Source organism: Argentina silus, assembly GCF_951799395.1.
Source record: "Argentina silus genome assembly, chromosome: X".
NCBI classification, from domain to species: Eukaryota; Metazoa; Chordata; class Actinopteri; order Argentiniformes; family Argentinidae; genus Argentina; species Argentina silus.
In genome coordinates, this window is record NC_139653.1 from 29188353 (window position 1) to 29211993 (window position 23641).

A 23641-nucleotide genomic window follows, 5' to 3' on the forward strand; every position below is an offset into this window, starting at 1 on the left:
TTACTTGTGTGTGTGTGTGTGTGTGTGTGTGTTCATGTCCACAGTGCTGAAACCTGGAGACGTGGATGCTGAGCTGGACCTGCAGCATGGTCCTGCTGTTTCTGAGTCACCTATCTCAGAGAGGGGAAGAGAGAAAGAGAGAGGAGACAGAAAGCAGGCAGCCGCCCCTCGTCCTCTCAGTCCCACCCGGCTGCAGCCCGTGGTGGCACCGCAGAGCCAGCAGAACCACAACCTCGAGGAGCTGCTCCGCCTCCGGGCTGACATCCCCCGGGCCCTAAAGAGACGGGGCTCAGTGGACCAGTCCCAGCCCCTAAAGAAGGCTGCCGTCCTCCAGCCCAACCAGTACAAGCAGATCATTAACAAGCTGTTCCGCAGGAAAGGCCACCACCACAAGGGCGAGCTGGGGAACGAGACCAGCAGCTCCTCAGAGGGAGAGGAGAGCTCCATACCTCCCTCCCCTGTCTCAGCCCCTCTCACACACACGTCACTCTCACTAGACCTAAGGGTAGGTTCACATGACATGAATTTGTATATGAATCTGAAATTACATTTGAGCCACCATTCTTGGTAAAGGTAGAATATTAAATCAACATAATATTGCATCCTCTCAGGGTCACCAGTCTATACTGCGGAGCCCCAGTAGGGAGTTTAAAAGCTCTGGGAGACGTGCTCGGCTTAGCCCGCTGGTCTTGCTGCTGGACGGCTCTCTGCTGGGAGAATTGGACACAGTGCAGAGGGCAGTGCAGGAGGTGTGTGTGTGTGTGTGTGTGTGTGTGTGTGTGTGTGTGTGTGTGTGTGTGTGTGTGTGTCTGTGTGTCTGTGTGTCTGTGTGTGTGTGTCTGTGTGTGTGTGTGTGTGTGTGTGTGTGTGTGTGTGTGTGTGTGTGTGTGTGTGTGTGTGTGTGTGTGTGTGTGTGCGTGTGCGTGCGCACGCTGGATATGACAATAACATCAGTAATCTGTGTGTGTTCTGGCAGATGAGTGACCCCAGCCAGCCAAATGACGAGGGCATCACTGCCCTCCACAATGCCATCTGTGGAGGGCACTACACCGTGGTGGACTTCCTGGTCCGCATTGGAGCCAATGTCAGCGCTCCAGACAGTCATGGCTGGTAGATTTCTTCCTCATATTTGATTTACCCTCTTTATCTGTCCATCTCTGTCATCCATCTGTTCTGTGTTGTCTCACTGTCCCTGTGTGTTGTGTTGCTGTCCATATTTTTTGACATGCTGTGTCGTTTTGTGTTTTGGCAGATATTGTTGTGTTATGTCTCATCAGATTCAGACCTGGGTTCAAATAGTATTTGCAAACCCAGCCCATTTGTCATTCCAGTCAAGCTCAAGCAATCTCTCAAAGTATTTAAAAGTATATGAACTACTTTTGGACACAGGTCTGGTATGTAGTATAGACTAGTTGTGTCTCTGAGGCCTGGTCTCCACTCTCATGCCAGGACGCCCCTGCACTGTGCAGCCTCCTGTAATGACCGTCCGCTGTGTGAGTTCCTTGTGAGGAATGGTGCTGCCGTCATGGCAGTGACAGAGAGTGACGGAGCCACAGCCTCACAGAAATGTGATCCTTATGCTATGGGGTTTGAGGAGTGTGAAAGCTTCCTGAAGGGTAAGGATGCACACAATATATATATATATATACATATACATATATATATATATATATATATATATATATATATATATATATATACACACACACACACACACACACACACACGCACAGAGCGAGAGAGAGCTCAGCACCACACCACACCACACAGAATGTATTAAATCACATAACAAAACACACAGAATAAGCCACCAGAGCATAGAACAGCCTGGTTAAGTGTGTACTATGTTTTGTGTGGTATCAGGTGTGGAGGAGGCCATGGGTGTAGAGAATAGCGGGGTGCTGTATGCCCTGTGGGGGTACCCTGCCCAGGCTGCAGATGAGCTGAGCTTCAGGGAGGGGGACATGGTGACCATCCTGCAGAAGCCTGAGGGTGTGGACTGGTGGTGGGCATCACTCTGTGGCAGAGAGGGCTTTGTCCCCAACAACTACTTTGGGGTAAGAGGCTGGCAAGGAAGCTGTTACTGGATTGTTCATGTTGTGACACAATCATTTTAGCTCTACTATTGATTGGTGTTGAATATTTTTGCCAGAAGTCTCTTATTTTCTTCTGCAGCTTTTCCCAAAGGTTCGACCCAAATCGCTCTGCTAAACCCGCTTGGATGAGGAGCAGGATAAAAAACTGTATAGGTTTTGTAACAGATAAGTATTTTTGTCTTCTTTCGAGGCCATGGTATCCTCAAACTGGCATGTGGTTTATTGTTTGACAAGTTGATTGTTTTCTGATTCACAGGAGAATTGTTTAAATGGGATATAATTCAAATGTTTTTCCATAGTGGTATAAAAGCACCGGTATTTTGGGCTGTCCAGTATTAGCATTCATTGCTGACTGTTGTGAAGCACTGGGAGGAGTAGCATCTGTCAGTATTGCTTTTGTCCTTACTTGTTTAAGAGTGTACTGTACCAACCAGTCCTGACACACAGGCACTAGATGGGTTGTGTAGGGGACACATTTTCACATTAGACTTAATTTGTATCTGTAATTTGTGAAGCTTTAGAAATTAACTATAACAACATCTCAGTATGTCACTGTCATTCATTTGTTTTTCTGAACACTATCGTTCATTTGTTTCTGTCTGTCTTCAAATGTACTAATGATGTTAGTGTTATATGTACAAGTCCAAAAACCTTTTTTTTATTGGTCTTCATCAGATTTTGACAAATAGGTTTGTCCATGACATTGACATTTAAGAATTGTGAGTTATGGAGTTGTCTGTGTGTGTTCACATGTCTATGAATATGTATATGAGTGAGTTGTTTGTTTTTTTATGTGCCGATTAGTGCCAGATCATGGATGTATGAGACTTCACACTTGAGCACAACAGTGTTTTGATTAACATGTTTAACACTGTAAAATTATAATATTAATTAAAGCAAAGTAATTGGTCTTTGTTCTGTCTTGCTTTTTTCTAGCATGCTTTGTGATAACTTGGCACAGCTGGTTATTAAACCCTACCAGGTGACAGTGAGTATGGATTGCCTCAAACATTCTCTGCTTGTGCAAGGCCCTTAAGCCCTTAATAACCAGCAGGTGGCAGTGCCTAGTCAAATATAACTTAAGCCCCGATATAAACACTCATACAAAACCACAATTACTGTTGAATCACAAGCATAAAGCATCAAACCTTATGAAAATGTATTTGCTGAGGTTCGTTGAATTTCATCCTTTTTTTGTGGATGCTATGATCTCATTAGCCTAATCCAAAAACATTTGTCTCTTTCTCTTTATAAATGTAATTTATCTTGAAAGTTAGTGTATTTTCTTTTTCTCTCTTCTATTTGAGAATGACACATACTTTCTCTCTCTGTGTGTCTGTGTGTGTCTCTCTCTCTCAATCTGTCTCTCACACACACACTCTTTTGCATTGTTTTTGATTTGAGGTGAATAATTAAGCCCCATGGACATTTTTGAAAAACAGACATTGTATTAACATTGTTTTTTGGTTGTATCTCTGCACCCTTCACTGGCTCCCAGTAGCAGCTCACATCAGATTCAAGACCCTGGTGCTTGCCTACCGGGCGGCAAAGAGAACAGCCCCTCCCTACTTGCAAGCAATGGTCAGCCCCCAAACCCCTGCCCGATCACTCCGCTCTTCTACCTCGGCTGGCTGCCTGGCACCGCCGCCTCTATGTGGATGCAGCAGCCGCACTACTCGGTCACAGGTTTTCACCGTCCTGGCGCCCCACTGGTGGAACGAGCTTCCCACTGCTGTCATGACTGCAGAGTCACTACCAATCTTCCGCCGTAAATTGAAGACCCATCTCTTCAATTTCTTAACGGTCCCCCCTAAAGACCTCTACATTCCCACTACCCCCCTGTACAAGTTTCTCTCCTGTTAAAAATAAATAAATAAATAAAAATAATAATAAAAATAATAATGATAATAATAATATTATTGTGACTGCCTATTGCCCCTGGTCTGAGCATTGATTACTTTATCTTATGTTGACTGATGGATAGATGATTCACTTATTTAAACAAATATATTTGTTGTAAGTCGCTTTGGATAAAGGCGTCTGCTAAATGCCATAAATGTAAATGTAAAAACACCAGCTGTTCACTAGAAGAGTCAAAGACTTGTATCATTGCTAACTTGGGTTTCCTTAATCCCTTGAGACTAACTGAAGACTTCCCGAACAATTAAACTGCAGAGTCATGCCCGCAGCTGACAGACAGCTGACAGCTGCCATTTGAGCCTTAGGAGGCTGTAGTACTTTGTCTTTGCTGCCCCATTCATGTGTATAGAGCAGCCTAGGACACATGGGACGCAACGCCTTAGTCTAGAAACTAACCAGTCTAACCATAGCTGAAAGGGGGAAAGGCATTGTCAGGCCAGCGTCCAGGCGCCTTGAACAGGATAACATCGCACTATGCTCTGACCAATGTTGTTAGGACCACCAAAACAAATAGAAGAGCTGCAAGTCAACACAGCAGGACTGGCGCATGTCGGACGACACCCTGCATCCAACGTAACAATGATGTGCAATGATTGCACAGTAAACATGCCTTCCCCCACAAAGATGTAGTGGCCCTATATACAAGAGTGAAGGAGAACATGTAAAAGAAGCAAAACACCTCTAGACCAAAGAGAAAATCTTGGTGCCAATAGCTACTAACATACTAACTCTGTATTGAATAAGACGCCTTAATTCAACAACATTTTCACCAATAGCGAGACAAAATATCTGCAAGCCAAAATTCCATCAGGCTAGCTCTACAGCTTGCGTAGATTTCTCAAAATATACTGTATACCCACCATTAGATGACACTTGGTTTTTTTTCCAATTCGTTAGGCTAAGGCCTACTAGTGCAGTTGAATCCAGACTGAAGTTACCGGACCTGTAGTGCTTATTGATGTCATTATCAGTCTTGCTTCTTATAGCTTTGATTTGATGTCTCAAAATATTATTCCCAATTCGTTAGGCTGTATGCCTACTGCATTGGGCTATACTCCTAGCTCTCAATTTAGCACCCTATTATGACATGTTTGATAACGTCACCTAAACTCTTAAACTATCTCTATGGCAAGACACATCTTTCACTGTAGTTTCATCAAATTGGGCCAAACAGTGTAATTCGTAAACGTATGGAAACAACCATCATACACCCTCATTTCATCAAATTGTCCTAGTGGTGTCAGAGAAAGCTTGAAAGCACCTGAAAAGCTAGCAATTCGATGGCGCGGATGGGGCTATTTTAGACTTTGAGTTTACAATCTCAATTTGGTTATGCACACCCCTCTAAACTCACGACACCACAGCGACCCCAGTCGTTGAGCTGAGCACAACTGCAGACCCGGGTCACAGCACCAATGTAACAGGCTTCACCCTGTTGCAAACAGTTTTGGTTCCTCCCACTCTGAGCTCACACAAGTCTCGAACCTGTGTACTGTCAACACATGTGACCATCACCAAAATACCTGATGGAAACCAGCTATGCCACCAAAAAGCGAACAATTTGAAGGCACGGGTGGGTACACACACACACACACACACACACACACACACACACACACACACACACACACACACACACACACACACACACACACACACAAAAGGGCTCCCTCAGTGTTCATTGCTCCTTGTCAGTGTGTAGTGTTGATGTAGGAATTGTGTTTACGCCAGTCAGCAACAGCAGTCAGAGATTGTGCTGAATAGCATTTCTGTGCAAGCAGAACTCATTTGATGCCTCATTGAAACCCCATTATTACCAAGATGGGACAAAATTAACTGGTATTGACGTGGACCACGGCCAGGGTGTTCAGGTCGGAGAAGCACGCAGCATGCTCATTCAACAGCGCAGAGCTTGTCTGCACAATCTTTGTACATTTTATTTTGTATCTCTCCCATTCTCATTCTTTCCACCACTTTCAATTCCACCCCCCCCCCTCTCTCTCCCACTCACATACACCGAATGACTTTAGATGAGTTGGCCATTATCGGAGCTAGCAGTTTTGGCCCATCAGAGCTTGACAGCCCAGCTACACGACAGGCCGGCCTACTTCCAACATGCCTTCAACCGCTGAAGTCAAATAAATAAATAAAACACTCAGAACAGATGGGCTTATGGCTTGAATAAAATGGCTTGAAGAAGCAACACAGTTGAATTGGAAAGACATTGCAGCAAAGTAGGATGACTGAGACAAAGAAAGATAGGAGGAGAAATAAAGAGTGAGCAAGGAGAAAGGAATATCTGAAAGCTCTGTGCAATATTTTTGTGATGGGATACCTGTCACTTGAATGCAGGGATAATCCATAAACTGCTCTGCCATTTCAAATACCCTCCACTACAGCAGAGCTGACAGGGAATAGAAAAATCTATGATCAATTAAACTGGTTAAAGCTTGAGGTTATTGGAAAAACAATCTCAGAAAAATAATTCAAAATATTTTCTTGCAGTTTTATTTGTTTTCATGAAAAAGTACATGCGTGCAAATGAACATGCATGCATGCAGGCACGCACACACACACACCACACATACACACAGTGCTGCAGATATGACTCTGGGATATGATGCCCCTCTCTTCAGTTGGTGAGCAGCGGACCCAGCGGTCATAAATGTTGTATGTTTGCCTTTTAAGTATTAAAGATGCCCTTCTCTTTAATAACAGTTGAGGAGATTGGTTCTGTCAGATGGCAGGGAAATATTTCCTAATGTGATCTCAACAAGAGAATTGCTCAATTATTTAAGAACAACAAAACAGCAAAGAGGGAGCCTGGATTGTGTGTGTAGTGGCCCTGTGCTGGTGTAAGGACCATTGGGCGACACATACAATTATACTGTATACAGCCTCTGCTTTGGCATGACAGCACCGTCCATGACTCCCACAGCAACTATCAGGCAGTACAGTAGGTAAATGTCAGCCAGCTAACTGCCTCAAAGGGCTGTTGGAAACGAAGGGAGACCCAAGGAGTGTGTGTGTGCGTGTGCGTGTGCGTGTGCGTGTGCGTGTGCCTGTGCCTGTGCCTGTGCCTGTGCCTGTGCCTGTGCCTGTGCATGTGCATGTGCATGTGTGTGTGTGATACAGTTGGATATGTAGGGGTGCATATCCATGGCAGAATACAGAACCTACAGTGTACATGTACTGTATATATTGAGGCCTGTGAACCAGTTATTGAGGACACCCTGTAAGGACAGAGAAACAAAGAATGGCATATACAAAAATAACTCCTCCTCTCCTTCTTTCCTCCTCTTCTCCTCTTCTATTCCAGCCATGCACCCACTCCCTACTCCTCTGGAGTAATGAATAATAGAGGAGTGCTTGTCCTCCCTCCCTCCCCTAGTTAATCAGACCTCGCCTGGCTGCCCTCTCCTCTGCCACTCCTTCCTTTAATAAATCATTCAGGCCTTCAGGACGACAAGTCTGTCAGTACAGGCTAAGCGAGGAGCACATCAGTAAAGACCCCACTGTCCCCTCTCAGTACTCCCCACCCCTCCAACCCCGGCACCAAAACTCCCCTTTGTACTATTCTCCTACCGCATTTTTTCATCTGCCCCTGCTCCTACCTCCACACCTTTCTTCTTCCCCTGATACAGATCAGAGTGACAAACAGCTCCCTATCGCTGCTCCTCTCCTCCCCCCACCCAATGTTCCCTCTAATTTTTCATGTGTCTGGGCATATACACAAGCTCCCTGAGCACACTGAGGACCACTGTGAGCAACATCAGATGTGCACGCTGTGGCCACACACCAGTATCACACCTGTTCAAAACCGTGGATCATAGCAAGTTATATGGCTTATTCAAATAATCAAATTACAGCAGCAATTTTCATTAGTTTACTTTTAATATAAGCGATTTGGCCCACTTAAAATGAAAAAGACAAAAATCTTGTTGTTCATGAGATGTATAGTATGTTATATGTTATATGTGAGAGTCCTGCTTTGGCCATGGGAAGAGTCCTGCTTTGGCCTGGCTGTGGTCCAGTTGTGGCCTGGCTGAGGGTCCTGTTCTGGAAAAAAATGAGACATATACACCTTTCAGACATAACATTTTGTTCACATTAAAACATTCACATTTTGCTCAATGACATGTGCTGTAGCTTGTGATACAGTGTAAATTCTTGTAACTCTTTGTCTGTAAAATATCTAATTACACAGTTTTTTTATTAGCATTTCTACTACCCATAAATTATCTAGTAGTAACAGCATTTAATGATTAATATCCATAAATAAAAAATCTTAAATGTCACTAGAATATGCACACATTTTGACTTTAATTTTACCTTATTTTTCACGTCTGTCCTTCTCACTTCAATGGTTGTACACTTTGTCCAGGTTGATGGCTTCGTCTGCTTCTTGCTTTGACTTTATGCGCATCAGCTGGTCCAAATGTGCCACTTCAAGACGATTTCTGGATGCTGTTTTGATATGATTCATTAAACTAAATCCTCTTTCACAATCTGCACTGGAAGCTTGAAATGTAGCACAAATATGCTGCGCTACGCAGCAACTGGCGGCAAATTCAAATGTGCGTAACGCAGCAACCGGCGGTAGATGCAATGCTGCGTAGCGCAGCATCCGGCACAAATGGGTTAACTCCGCCGCATTGTTGTTAGCTAGCTAACCTGCATGGTGCGTATGGGCAGGGCACATATGCAAGCACTATCAATGCTATGATTGGCTGCGTAGCGTAAGTAAACCGTATCGTATCATTGGCTGGACACCTGTCACTCACTGTGTTACATTGAAAAATGGTACAAAAAACACATTATTGGTCTAATTAATTAGATTAGATTAGGTCTAATATTAGATATTAATTAATACGTTTATGGTGAATTTTATTTTATGCGCTGCATAGATTTTCTTGTGCGCTGAGAATGTGCGAGCAGTGCGCGATTGCACAGGCGCGCAGCTTAGAGGGAACATTGCCCCCACCCCTTCTCTCTCGTGGGGAACCTTTTCACTTAAGCTCTCTCTCTCCTCTCCTGTTCCTCCCACTGCATAATGTTCTCATTCCCTTTGCCCCCTCACGCCTCCTCGCTCTGTCCTCTCAGTCCAGCCCAAAGTTAGTGTTCACACTGATGATGTCATGGGGATGTGATGAGCACTGAGTGGATATCCTATACAAGTCGTAAAGTACCAGCTTTGCTCTCAGGAAATGTTTCAAGGACAAACGCCAGAATGGATCTGGAAAAAAAAAGAGGGAAAGGATTTGAAAGGCTCCACGAGTGCCTTTAGTTGCCCCCCTCTTTAAATTGCTCTGTCACTCTGTTCTTCCTTCTCCTCCTTGCCATCCTCATATCTCTCCCTGTCCTTCTCCTTTTCCCTCCCTCCCTCTCTTGCAATACATCCACATCCTCTCTGGGTATCAGGTCTTTGTGTGAATCCCCATCCCTACATTCTCTCTGTCTCTTTCTCTTTCTCTCCCTCTCCTCTGTGTTCTCAAACCTCTGCAGGCAAACTCTGCCGAGTGGCAATTATTCTTAATCTGGCTCCATTAACTGACCCCCCTCCCCCCATCACTCCTTGGCTCAGGGTATTAATCACTTTAATTGCGAAAGAGCCTGAGCAACCCCCCCCCCCTCACCGCCTCTCTCTCTCTACATCAGAGGCTGAAGGGTTTAGCTCCAGCTCTTGCTTCATAGAGGCTCTGGCTTTGTACATCTAATCCCCTTAAACGGCCACTTCAGCATTTATTTAATTATTTACCCCTATTTTCTCACAGTCATCAAAATCCTGCAGAAACTCTCAAATCTGGAATGTGTGTGTGTGTGTGTTTGTGTAGAACTAGAATAGATGCTTTTATTTTTTTGCTGTCCAATCAGATCAGTAGTTCCGCTGTCCCTTTCACATGTTTCTAACAAGGTGATGTTTTTGTTCAATTTAAGGTTAATGATTAAAAGAAGGAAGTGGGAAAAGTTGCTGCATCTGGGACAAATTCTGACAAGTGTGGAGGAGAGTTGTGTAATAACATAATTTACAATGGTGACCCCTGCTAATAGCATATTATCCTTTGTTTCTCTGAAGCATGTTACATCACCAACACAGCCCATTGTCCCATTCATTTGAGTTCCTATTGTTCTGATAGGATTATGAAACACACTAACTGAGAGTTCCACACCTCCAGTCAAGTGTGTTTGATATACAGCACAGTATATTTGAGTGTGTGTGTGTGTGTGTGTGTGTGTGTGTGTGTGTGTGTGTGTGTGTGTGTGTGTGTGTGTGTGTGTGTGTGTGTGTGTGTGTGTGTGTGTGTGTGTGTGTGTGTGTGTGTGAGGAGGAGGTGAATAACACCTGGATACACACACACCTAGCTTTGTCCCTGGTTGATAAGTAGCCCACTGCTCACGGAGCCGTGACACTCTGAGTCAGTCGCAACAGAGCTGAAATGAGCGCTGATAGGATGAATGAATGTAATGTCAGCTCAATCTCACTGCCCAAATGAGAGTGTAGATTGTGGTGATACCACCCCATGGGCATTTTTCATTGTGTCACAGTTGTGCAACTTTAAAAAACTAACCAAACTAATAGTGTACAATGGTTGTGAGAGTATTGTTTTTTTAACGTAAAAAAACAAAAAACAATACTGTAGCTGTTGCAATGTTGGACTTATGATTGTTGTTCAGTCAGATGTTGGATGGAATTTCCAGTTTATTAGACAATGTAATATGACGGTTAACGTTGACTTAATGTTATGTGAACTTTACTTTAAAAGTAGGTTGTAATGCCACTGAAAAGAAATTCAGTAGCATTACAACCTACTTTACAAACTATCAAAACTCAATTTAAACTGTAAATGGGTACTTCTAGAGGCACTTATATGCACTGTTTTGTATGCACAGAAGTTTGATGAGCACCTGTTTCGTTTCGTATGAAAGGTGACTGTCTAAACCAGCTGGCTAGCTAACCAATCTATGCTAGTTTTCGTCCTCATTGCCAAATGTAATAAATACTGCACACTCAACTTCAAAACTCCTTTGCTAGTCATACAACCATGTAATTAAAACATTTGCTGGAAAGAAACTTAAAAAAACACTTGATTTATTGTTTTGTTGAATAGTCATGATGCATATTGTAGCTGGGCTACCTTTTATTCTTACCATAATTGCTTGCGAGTTATCAGACAGATCAGTGTGGACGAAGTCGCTCTATCTGTCGTAAGACAATGGAATCATTCCACAATTTATAAGACAGGTAGTTCAGGCAAAGCCTGAATCTGGAATTCAATTGCAGACATTACCATGGTTACAATGGGACAGATAAACTTTTCAGGCTTAAACCAGTCATGACTATTCAACAAAACAATAAACTATAAATCATTTTCAAGTTTCTTTTCTGTGAATTTTTTGTTACATGATTGTATGACTAGCAAATTAGTTTTGAAGTTGAGAGTACAGTATTTATTAAGTTGGGCAATGAGGATGAAAACTAGCAAGTTTAGCTAGCCAGCTGGTTTACCCTACTGCACATGTGTGATGTGCACTCCTGTGTGATGTGTCGAAGCTGTTTTTGACAAAGATAACAATTTGTCAGATAATCCTTTTGTGGATGTATTCTAGACAAGTTTGGCTTGGAAAACACCTGTTGGCTAAATACATCTAGATTTTAAGGGTGGAGTGATTCATTTGCAGTAGTGTGATTCGCTAAAATTAAATGATACTTTACTCAGTAAGGTCACTCCCATAGAATTCTATTGCCACTCTCACTTAGGTCAATTTTGAGTGGTTGATATTCCAGGCTTAACCTGGGGATGAGGTTACCTAAATATTAACTGGACTCTCCAAGTAGACATACCAAGATGTTCTACTAGCTGATTGGTGCTACATCGCATGTAATTGTCACACCCTCCACTTCCACCTAGCTTGTGCCAGTCTCTCTCCCTCTCCCCTGTCTGTCTGTTTGTCTGTGTGTGTTTGTGTGTGGGCGTGGCTCCAGGCTCCAGCCATCCAGTTCACCTTATCATCTCGTTTGTTGTCTTTTCACGTTAGTTTCGCTCTCGGCAGCTTTGCAGTGCTTAGTTCTCTGTAGATTCTCTTTGTCTAAGTATTTGTCTAACCACGCTCTGTGCTACAGGACCACTTCCCGGTTTCTGCCTGCCTGCCTACCTGCTTGCCAGCCTGCCTGCTCGTCTGCCTATTCTACCTGTCTACCTGTCCTACCTCCCCTGCCTGCCCAGTCTGCCTGTCTACTTGTCCTGCCTACCTGCCCTGTCTGCCTGTCTACCTGTCCTGCCTGCCCTGCTACCCTACCCTGCTTGCCATTCCACCCTTCTACTCAGTTTTCCCCTATTCCCTCATTAAAACCCGATCCTTTTATATACGTGTCCTGTCTCTGTGTCCTGCGCTTGGGTTCCTTAGCTCTGACCGTAACAGTTTCCTCTAATATCTTCAAACCACTTATGTACTGCCTCGAATTCCAGATTGGCTGGGGAAATCTAGACTCCAACATCGAGCAGTGAGATAGTCGATGCATGGACAGGTCTATATGATTGACAAGTTGGACTACCATTCATATGAAAGTCACAGTTCATATAAAACTCACAGTGCTTGAATGAAGGCTTCAAGACCTGAATACGCAGACACATACCTTGACTCAAAGGTCGTTTTAAAACTCGATTTTTTGTGAATGTGTCAACTATTGAATAATGAATACAATAAATCCACTGGATTACAGAGTAAAATTCCGCTTCAACAACAGTTACATGAGAGGTATGCATTTCAGTCCACTTAAGGCTTCTCATCAATTTGATCGTGTTTATATCACTTAACTGGTATTTGAAAGCTGAGCATTTGTTCATTCAAAACAATATACTTCAGTTAATAGTTTGATTTAAAACATGCTTGTTTCATTTTAATTTCTATGAATTTCACCCCCTCATATTCTCCCGGTAAAAAGAGAACATAACAAGAAAATTACCTATTCTCTCATGCCATGAGTGCTAAATACACAATTGGAATATTCGCACACCTCAAACTTTTCATAGCTCAGTGACTAATAAAGTTGTCAAGTATATGGGAGACAGGGGTTAAATTCCAGTGTAACATGCATAGATCAAATTTAAGTGTTCATTGAATTCCCTTTATCGTACTTCAATTAATGTGCGGTCATGTTACTAACAGTGCAAATAATGTTATTGTATAGATATTCATCTGTGGTCTACATTTTCTTACTATATACTGTACAGTACATACTGTATATGGTAGCCATTGCATGATCAATATTATTCTCTGCCAATTTATTAACTAGAATAGATTTGACTGAAAGTGTAACAGAGGCAAAGTTTATAACTCACATCCAAACAGAGCTTTCATTTAGATCTGGATACCAATATTTTACCAACATAAGATTTGGTCTGTGTGGTGAATGTTTGCATGGGGATATACCCTCAATGATTGCTTACAACTACAATTCAATAATCTGAAGGCAACCTTTGTCACATGTTAATATGATGTTTCTAAGAATACACCACAACAAAATCTAAGTGGAACAGTGGGTACTAATATTAAAACTGACATCTCTGAGACGTTAACATGACAATGTATTGCAAACTTAATGTAGATGTCTGGTTGACATTTGGTATAAGACATTACCTCAGTGACACTTTCTCAAAGATCCTAAAATAACTATGAGACAGTATTACCACATCCTAATTCACATGTCTATGGAATGTTTTGGTTTAACGTCCCACAATTATACAACCAATACCTTGTCATTTACTTCCCATATTCAGAACATCACCCGGACTGCATTCTTCCACCTCCGCAACATCTCCAGACTCCGCCCATCACTGACCCAATCCAGCACTGAAATCCTGGTCAACTCACTTGTTACACCACGCATTGACTACTGTAATGCCCTCCTTACCGGACTCCCCACCAAACTCGTCAACAGACTGCAGATCATTCAGAACTCGGCCGCCCGGATCATCACCCGCACTAAATCATCTGACCACATCACCCCTGTCCTCATCCAACTTCACTGGCTCCCGGTACATTACCGCATCCAGTACAAAAACCTTCTCCTCACCTACAAATCCCTCCACAATCTAGCCCCCACTTACCTCCGTGACCTCCTCCATGAATACACTCCCTCCCGCTCCCTTCGCTCAACCTCTGCTGGACTGCTAACCATCCCCACGTCATGCTTCAGCACCATGGGTGCCCGAGCCTTCAGCTGCTCAGCACCCAAGCTCTGGAATTCTCTCCCCCCACACATAAGACAGTCAGACTCCATCACAACATTCAAGTCCCAACTCAAAACCCACCTGTTCAAACTGGCATACTATCTATAAATTGGACACTCTGCACTTCACTTGTTTTTATCTTAATGTGTTGTTTGTTTTGTTTTTAATGATTGATGTCATGCTTTTGCTTTTACTTCTCTTCTGTAAGGTGACCTTGGGTGACCTGAAAGGCGCCTCCAAATAAAATGCATTATTATTATTATTAATACAAATAAAAAAAACTATATTAATGCAATGTCAGTTTTCTGGGGGCATGACCATGCTAGAGAGATATATGAAAATAGAATATTCCTTAGTAACTTTGGTTCAATTTGAGCAGAGGTTCCTGAAGCAGTCAGATAACCCAACACCAGTCTCTGGTGGCATCGCATCAATAAAGTGGACAGGACTGTCACTCATAGTGTGGTCAATCTTCTGCTTAACTTCATTTTTCTCTCTCAACCTCACACTCAATCACTCACTCACTCATCAACCCCCTCACCTTCTCTCTCTATCTCTATTTCCCTTGCTCTCCTCCAAAACCCTTCTCCATTCTGTCAATGGCATATTGATAATATCTCGATATCAATGATGTCATATATAATAATAATATGATGCTACTCTCACATTGTACATCCAGGTTTAATTCAGCTGCACAGCAAGAAAAAACATTCTGTAAGTAGCTTAGATAGAATATTAGATAGTACTTGGTGAGGCATTTCTAATGATCCTCCATTACAGTGTGTGTACGTGCCTGGTGTGTGTGTGTACGTGCCTGGTGTGTGTGTGTGTACGTGCCTGGTGTGTGTGTGTACGTGCCTGGTGTGTGTGTGTACATGCCTGGTGTGTGTGTGTGTGTGTGTATGTGCCTGGTGTGTGTGTGTACGTGCCTGGTGTGTGTGTGTGTGTGCGCGTGTCTCACCTCTGTGAGAGATAGGCAGAGCTTCTCCACATTTTCATTGTCCTTTTATCCCTTTACCATGTAAGATAAATAATTCAGCCCTCCCAAGTCAAAGAATGGAGCAAGAACATTCTTGGAAAAATGAAAGAGTGATGAGCCCTGACTTTATCTGTGTATTGCCTTTCTGGGAGAGAAAGAGTACACAGACTGCATCTTTTCCAAGGTTGATGTATGTTCTCCAGCAACACTGCAGCACACACAAATCAGCCATCATGAGCTTTGTTTAGCATAGAAAGGAGATTTTAGCCTCTACATTTGCATTTCGCATTTGCAAGTAGTTGGCAGACAAACAGAATCGTGTTTGCCCCTTTCTCAGTAACAAGGATAACACACTGCATCTCCCAAACATATCAATGTCCCTGTTGGTCATTTAGGAATAATAAAAACAACACATTCCATATCCTATTGAGATTTTCGCTACTCAGGGCATTACTGTATCAACTGTATCATGTACTGTGAAAGACACTATGTAGCTATAATGTAATTTCCCCCCCTGGCACATGCTGCAAGGACTGTCAAGGCTGATGTCATTATATCAATCAATATTCATGTTTCAATACTTCAATAATTTGTTTTTGGACTACAAAGTCATCCATCTCTGCCAAATCATGTGGTAGAGCATGGGATTAGATGTGTTTTGGATATTGAACTAGTGTGAGTGCTCTAGCTCCAATGCTAATACTGTAATGAGATCTCTCTCTAGCTGTCTAGACTCTGCTGAGGTTGGCATTCATGGGCTGAATGTGCTGGCGCTGCCCTCCTCAGGAAAAAGGGTTCACTCAAAATCTCAAGACTTGCACCATCTGCACTCAGCAAGATTGTTGTAACTGCAAATCATTGCAATTCTGTATCATACAGACCCTATTCAATCAAACATGGTGAGTAAAAAACAGCATTTGTTTTCTTGTGACCTCTTTGAGACCAGGCTTTCCTAGTTTGAAAAGTAACTACAAAGGGGGTGGAACTCCATGTGATGAAATGTGTGACGCCTCACGACACATCAAACCAATCAAATACCTTGCTTGGGCAAAGATTTTCCTTTAGGTGTTCTTTTCTTAAATGTTGAAAGGTGAGTAAGAACAATGTGATTTGGAGGTAGCTACGCAAGAGTTTATTTGGTCTCTGACCAGAAACTGAAACGAGTAACAAGATAGGGCAGGTACTCAAGATAAAACGTTTTATTATTTTCAGTTTCAAGAGATAGATAAAGGGATGTGATGTCCAGTGTGTGCAGGATTTCCTGGCCTCTCTGTAAGGTTATGATGAATTATTCTCTGAGCTTTACAATAATATATTAATGTTAATACCAGTTCAAATCTCACTGTAATAGGAAACCTTCTAACAGTTTACATATTTGATGCCAAGCCTGATCATCAAAGATCAGACAATTATGGAAATGTATCTACAGATGCCAGAATATACAGGAAACCTAAGACTGAATGAGTTCATGAGCAGGTGAATCTCACAAAAGTCTCTACGTTTGCAGACAGCAGTATGCTGTGTATCTGTGAAATTTCACAAACGGGTGCAGAAAGCATTGCTTATTTGTCTGTTGTAGTCAGGTGTGTTTGCTCGTTGAACTGTCACAATGGATTATTTTAGGCAAAAGCTGATCTGCCCTAATTCCATATGTGTTAATGATGATGTATTTGTGCACGTGTGTTAACACATGTACGCACATACACACATACACACACACACACACACACACACACACACACACACATTTTCTATTATGGTCAGAGTCTTTGGTCATGTCTTTCTTTGTCCTTCTACTATGGCCCATTAAAATGTTCAATATTCTTGCATGGACCTCCTCTCTCCCCTCTCCTCTGCTGGCTGTGAGTGTCCCTCCCCTGCATGCTCTGTCCCAGAGAGAGAGGATGTGCAGAGAGTATGGAGGCAGTATTGATCCCTGCCCAGTGATGGACTGGACCAAAATGCTGTCACAGTGACAGCACAAGACATATGGAGCATCAGATAGGCCATGCTGACTGGCTGTAAAGACACAAAAACAGACAAAAGGGCTAAACCACGGGCGGGGGGGGGAAGGGGTTGGAAAAGTGCAGTGCACCTCATTAAATACTCAGCATAAACCCTGTGGATTTTATTGCTTGGCGATGTCCAGCCACATCTCTGCTTTATCCCGAATGGACTCCCAGAGGCCTCGTTTCTCTTTTTGTCTATTTTTGAACATGAATCTTAATTCCGCCAAACCAGTGGCAGTAAAGTAAGTGGGTCATAGGGTGACACGGACATGAACAAGCTTATAGCAATGGAGTCACCCTCACTGGGGGCATCATGCTGCCTTGTATCTGGAGCTGCACAGCTTTTACCTCCTCAACCTTTCATCTACAACACTATTGCCCCCCCTGCCCCCCCCACACACACACACACTCACACACACTGCTTTATGCTTTGCTTTTGTCTGCCACCCTGAGTGTCCCCAACAGGGAGAGAGAGAGAGCATGCACATTCATTTATCCCACTATTGCAAACACAATAAACACATGCACCAGCAGGCTTTAGGACCCAGTGATTGAGCCCTGATAAGGCAGCAGAGCTGAGAAAGGGCAAGAGGAGAGAGAGAGTGGAGCAGGAGGTGGTGGAGGAGGTTGAGTGAGTGAGAGAGAGAGAGAGAGAGAAGAGAGATAGTCGGAGAGCTGGTGCACTGTGAAAGTAATTGGAAAGCTGAGTCTTACAGAAGAAACTTGAAATGATATTGGTGGTTTAAATACCCTGCCTTAACTGGATTAAAGAATAGCTACTCCTTCTGGGTGAAGGATACAGACGGTGGAAAGCAGCCATGAAAACAGAGGACGATAATATCTCACTGAGGAAAGGGTCTTTGGGAAATCATCTACAATGCTGGAGCATGTGGGTATGTATTTAAACAAACTCAAAGACTCTCAACCAAACTGACAGAGGCCATCAACTCTGTCTGAAACGCTTACATCAAAACTCTACCAACACCATCTTCACTCACACACATACACACACACACACACACACACACACACACACACACACACACACACACTGTACACATACATATTACTTTCCCATTCACACATGCCCACACTGAGCTAACTGACAGCTGGCTTTGCTGGCTCAGTGGCTGTAATGCTGGAGTCTTTGGATGGTTCAAACTGGGATGCTGAAATCCACCAAGGAAAGTCACCCCAAAAGGTGAGTAATTGTTTAATTTCCCTTAATGAGAAACACAATCTGAGAGAAATGGTCTCTTTTCATTTTACTTTGTATGGCATTGGCAGTCGACATTTGCCATTCTGAACTGATGTTTTCATTATTACGTTCACTCAGAGTATGTTTTTGTTGAAGTCATCCTTTATTGAAGACCCATATATGGCAGATGTAAAAGGATGTTATAGCACGTATGCATTTTGTGTCATTGTTTTCTGTTGTTAAGGGTTATAGAGCAGTAATTTGTAGGATGACTAGGACACATTCTCGTACACTGAATAGGATCTAGGCTTACAATGGTACCTGGTAAGGTGTTTGTAAAAGTGATTACAATCTTTTGCTTCGACCATATCTGGATGAGATCGTTCTGATAAAGCTTTATGTTGAAATAGGCATACACACAGACACATACACATACTGTAGCAGCATTTTTGGGACACAATGGTTTGTGATCCCTGAAATGTGAGTAATTTCAGAGTAAAGCAACCATTATTTGTTTTCAATAGCTTACGCAGCATGGTATGCTCTGAAGCAGTGTAGGCAATAACAATACCAGCACACTCATGTAAAGGCATAGTATAAATGCAATACTCGCACAAACCATCTATTATACTCTATTTTGTGCATGTTTTTGACATTTACAAGATTGTGTATTCTTTTCTCAGTTATAAAACCTGTTAATGTAACTATGTTTTCTTAAATCAAGTAGCCTAGTAGTGCAGTTACAGGTGTAACTTCTTGCAGAATAATATCCTATGATGTATATTTTGATATAAACTGTAAAAATACAAGGACACAATACAATGTTTATCATTAGTAGCAGTCCATATCTTTGCACATGCTGTGCATGGTTGTGTCCACTTGTTTGTTGTAAATGAGATATCCCTGCACTGCATGTAGGTCATTACCAATTAGCAACACACTACCATGCCCTGTATAATACTGTAGAAATAATCACAAGGCACTGTAATACATGAACTGAACATGCATGTTAGGAACTATGAGAGGCTAATTGGCCTTGTTCAGCTCAACATTTTTGTAAACACACTTAACACACACACATGCATCAACAAAAAAGAAGAAGGGGCGAAAAAGAGGGAAGAGAGAACATTTTCCATATTCCATGGGCTTTTACTAAAATGTAAGTAACAATCAGACCATCGATGACAATGTTCTACGTGGGATATCTCAGACAAACACACACACACACACACACACACACACACACACACACACACACAGCTGCGCTAGCACAGATAGAGAGAGAGAGAGGGAGAGAGAGAGAGAGAGAGAGAGAGAGAGAGATGGGAGTAAGGGGATTGGGTGGAAGGAGGACTGCGGGGGGAATTGCTCACTTTTAGCCTGTATGTGTGTGTGCGTGTGTGTGTGTGTGTGTGTGTGTGTGTGTGTGTACATTCTTAAATTATCTGGGGTTACAGTTCCTAGTTCGGAAAGCCTGGGGAAATCATTTGTAGAAAGTAGCTACAAAGGGGCGGAAACCCGTTTGAAATGAGTGACATGTTAAATCAATCAAATGACTTGCTTAGGCAGAGCTAAAAACTAAAAACAGGTTATCTTCCATTTTCTTTAATGTTGCAAACTGGCATAGGCAACAACTTTGCAAAATAGTCCTACTTGGTCAGAAAAGACGACATACATAACAATAAACAACCATTCTACGGGCATGTCAGGATTCTTGGAATGTAACATCCAATGAAATTGCGAGCACATTCTCCTATTGCTCCATCCAGTTCAATCCAAGCCAGATCTGCTTATCTATTTGGAGGTATGGCTACAGTGAGACTACAGCAGGCCATATATAGGACTGATAAATGAGCTAATTTCCACATAACACTGGGAACTTAAGAGAAGCATCCAGTCTGTACCGTGACTGTATTCCTTTCCCATTATAATGATAATTATACATCTTTTTTACTCTCCTAATGTGACAGCTCGAGTCCCACTGGAAGACAGTACATTGGAGTTACGAAGTCCCATATTATCAAGCAGAGCAGAGGAACATTGAAATGGCAAATTAGCCTCTGGTTCATTTCTACTGCAGTGAACATCCAATTTTTTGCAAAGAATGTGTTTCCATAGGAACATAATATTTCAGTGGAACAGAGGTATATGCTGCGCACACACACACACACACACACACACTATGTCATATTCGCTACTCTGATCAACTCCTATATCTGAGGCTGAGATGTTGAGAGCACCTAGCATTTATGGCATTCAAATCAATAAATGTATCTCAACTCTGCCTTGTATCAGTGTTATTCATGTTTTTACAGCCTCCCCTCTCAGGACCACACTGTGTCTGTGTGTGTGTGTGTGTGTGTGTGTGTGTGTGTGTGTGTGTGTGTGTGTGTGTGTGTGTGTGTGTGTGTGTGTGTGTGTGTGTGTGCGCGCGCATGTGTGTAGGAGAGAAAGAGAGAGTTACAGTATAGATATAGAGTGTGAGAGTCAGCAAGAATATTGTCCTTGTGTAATGTTTTCTGCCTTTGTAATGGGAGTTTGAAGTTGAAAGGAAGATAAAGGGGAGACAGAGAAAAGCGAGTTATGGATGTGGAGGTGAGTCAAATAAAAGGCAAGAGGAAGAAGTAAAGGTGAGGGAGAGAGAGGCTATGTGTGTGTGACAGAGAGAAAGAGAAAGAAAGGGAAGGAGGTAGAAAAGAGTTCTCTATAAAAGTGTCTGTGGTGATTTGCGGCGCTGTCCTTGCAGCCTTCCCTCCACCTGTCTAGATTTTATGAGTATTGCAGAATCAGAAAAGGAGGCAGGCTTGTAATACAGCTGACAGAGGTCTTTTTATAGTGGATAGGCAGAGGTGTGTGTGTGTGTGTGTGTGTGTGTGTGTGTGTGTGTGTGTGTGTGTGTGTGTGTGTGTGTGTGTGTGTGTGTGTGTGTGTGTGTGTGTGTGGATGCAGCTGCTCCCAGAGATGTTGCTGACGTCAGTGAGCATATGAGTGTTTTGTTGAATGATCACTGGCCCTCCATAACTGGAGAGCACAGAAAAGTAATAACAGTGACACACAGCAGAATGTAGCCTTCAGCAGCATATTAGGATATAGTCGCCAATTAATTAAATGCATTGCATTAGAGGCCGGAACTATAAGAGACTTGAAATGGGGCAGAGAAGCACTCTCCCATGTACCATAATGAATACTTAGTGATGAGAAGCTATAGTACACTGAATTATATGTTACAATTCCCCACTTACATGTAAATGTTGCATGCAGTGAACGCTCTTGTGCCATAACAGTCAGCACTGTTACTTGCATTTACAAATTTATATGTTTGCAAGGTCTTTGTAATTTGTATGGAGCAATAATACCATAAGAATTGGTTACCATAGATATACAGTATGGAAGTAACTCAAGGCTGATATAAAAACTCTTTATGCTTTGCTTTACACATACATTGTACATGTTATTTCTCTCTGTGCTTGCCTTTTGTTGCTTAGGGATTTGATGATCTATTTTGAATAACTGGTGGCTATGATTGCATGTTGCCTGCACCACCACTCTTCATAACCATAAAAGATAAATGAACTGAATTGATAGGTGGAGGTGACATAAAATAAATCCCAAAATTATTTCTCCTTAATCTGTTAATAGTGTGCTTGTAAAGCAACATACTATTGTTATTCATCATATTTAATTATGAATATTACTAGTTACTGGTTTTATTACTAGTTTTGCTCACATTGTTCTTGCTCATATGTATTACCGGTAAGTTGGCTTGCTTTAGCAAGTCCAACTATTGTTCTTCGACATACTTATTAGGTGGGCTTGCTTCAGCAAGTCCAACTATTGTTCTTCGACATACTTATTAGGTGGGCTTGCTTCAGCAAGTCCAACTATTGTTCTTCAACATACTTATTATTATTATTAGGTGGGCTTGCTTCAGCAGGCGTATTGCTTCCAGCTCCTATAGACGGATGGGGAAGGACATACACATGCAAAAAAATCGCCTATCGTTATTCGTCTTCTGAATATATCATAAACATCTCCCTGACACAAAATAACTCGCTAACTTCTAGAGGCTTGCCGATGTTAACTGTCTGCATAAGCTATAGAAATGTATTTATTTCCAGACATACTGAATTAACTGGTACGGAAGGCTCGAGACTAGGGACTACTACACTATGTCTTTGAATGGTTCCTGGTAACATGTTACAATAAGGACACATTAATTAATGTTATAGTAAACATGGCTTAATACAAAGGCTTCACAAAGCCATACTCATGCTTAATAAAGGCAGCAACAAATGGTTTATTACAGTAGTTATTCATGTTAATAAAGGTGTGACATCTCAAGTCGTCATTAATGACCATTGGTATGTGGAAATTATGCAAATACAGACACAGAACATTCTTGGGATTGCAAAATGATAAGAATTTCTTACATACTATTTGGTGGTTAGATTTGATAGTTCAGTTACTGTACACAAGGTGTTCAAGATTGACGTTAGCTTACTTGTTTATGAGGGGAGAAACCGTTACTGTTGAACTGGCAAAATACTATTAAAGTGACAGTAGGCAACTTGTAATCATTGAAATATGTATATTTACGATTTAACTTAATATGTAATTTGAGGGAACTATCCCTTTTATGTTTGACCCCTTTAAAATCATGAACAAGCTAATAAACCATTTAACACCTACAGTACGTAATCATCAGGTTACATCTGAATACTATTTCATCCCTTTATTCACATGAACAAATAGTATTATGAATAGTTTATACTATAAATGTATTTATTAATAGTGTAGAAAACATATATTGGAATGTTATATGCTTTGTAAATGCATTACTAAATAAACTTGCAGGCTGTTAAATAGTTGGATAATTCTTCCACAGCAACAGGTTTCAAGTCTTGCGATGAGATGAAATAAGGAGAACTGAGGTTGACATCTTTTGGAGAGGATGGGCTTTATTTTATGTTACAAAGAAATGATGTTACAGCAAGCATTGAGATTCTCCCCATCCTAACTCTTTATACCAGAGACACTCTTCAGAATGTGACCTTAAGGCCCTAGGTCGTAGGTTACTATGGTAACCAGTCCCCTGACCCTGCCCCCCCCCCCCCATTATCTGGTGTTTTAAGAACATTTAGTCTGCATTGTGTTTTTATGGCCTACTAGGTGAAAGGGCGAAGGAGAGACACTCAGAGGCTAACACA

At 42.1% G+C, this 23641-nt stretch overlaps 2 protein-coding genes across 2 annotated transcripts in view; both read left to right on the top strand.

Annotated features, from left to right (window-relative positions):
* ppp1r13l (protein phosphatase 1, regulatory subunit 13 like) overlaps positions 1-3007 on the top strand; it is a 13237-nt gene extending 10230 nt beyond the window's left edge. Inside the window, exons 5-10 of the mRNA XM_083694673.1 lie at positions 45-505; positions 612-749; positions 977-1110; positions 1450-1616; positions 1864-2057; positions 2176-3007. Of these exons, the coding sequence (XP_083550799.1) occupies positions 45-505; positions 612-749; positions 977-1110; positions 1450-1616; positions 1864-2057; positions 2176-2211 (1130 nt within the window). The 3' untranslated portion in view covers positions 2212-3007. The remainder of the gene's footprint in view (positions 1-44; positions 506-611; positions 750-976; positions 1111-1449; positions 1617-1863; positions 2058-2175) is intronic.
* LOC310823229 (uncharacterized protein) lies at positions 2958-14702 on the top strand. The gene is made up of 2 exons (XM_083696019.1): positions 2958-3084; positions 13796-14702. Exons 1-2 carry the CDS (start codon positions 3034-3036, stop codon positions 14354-14356), a joined length of 612 nt encoding a protein of 203 aa, XP_083552145.1. The 5' UTR covers positions 2958-3033; the 3' UTR covers positions 14357-14702.
* The last annotated feature ends 8939 nt before the right edge of the window (positions 14703-23641 follow it).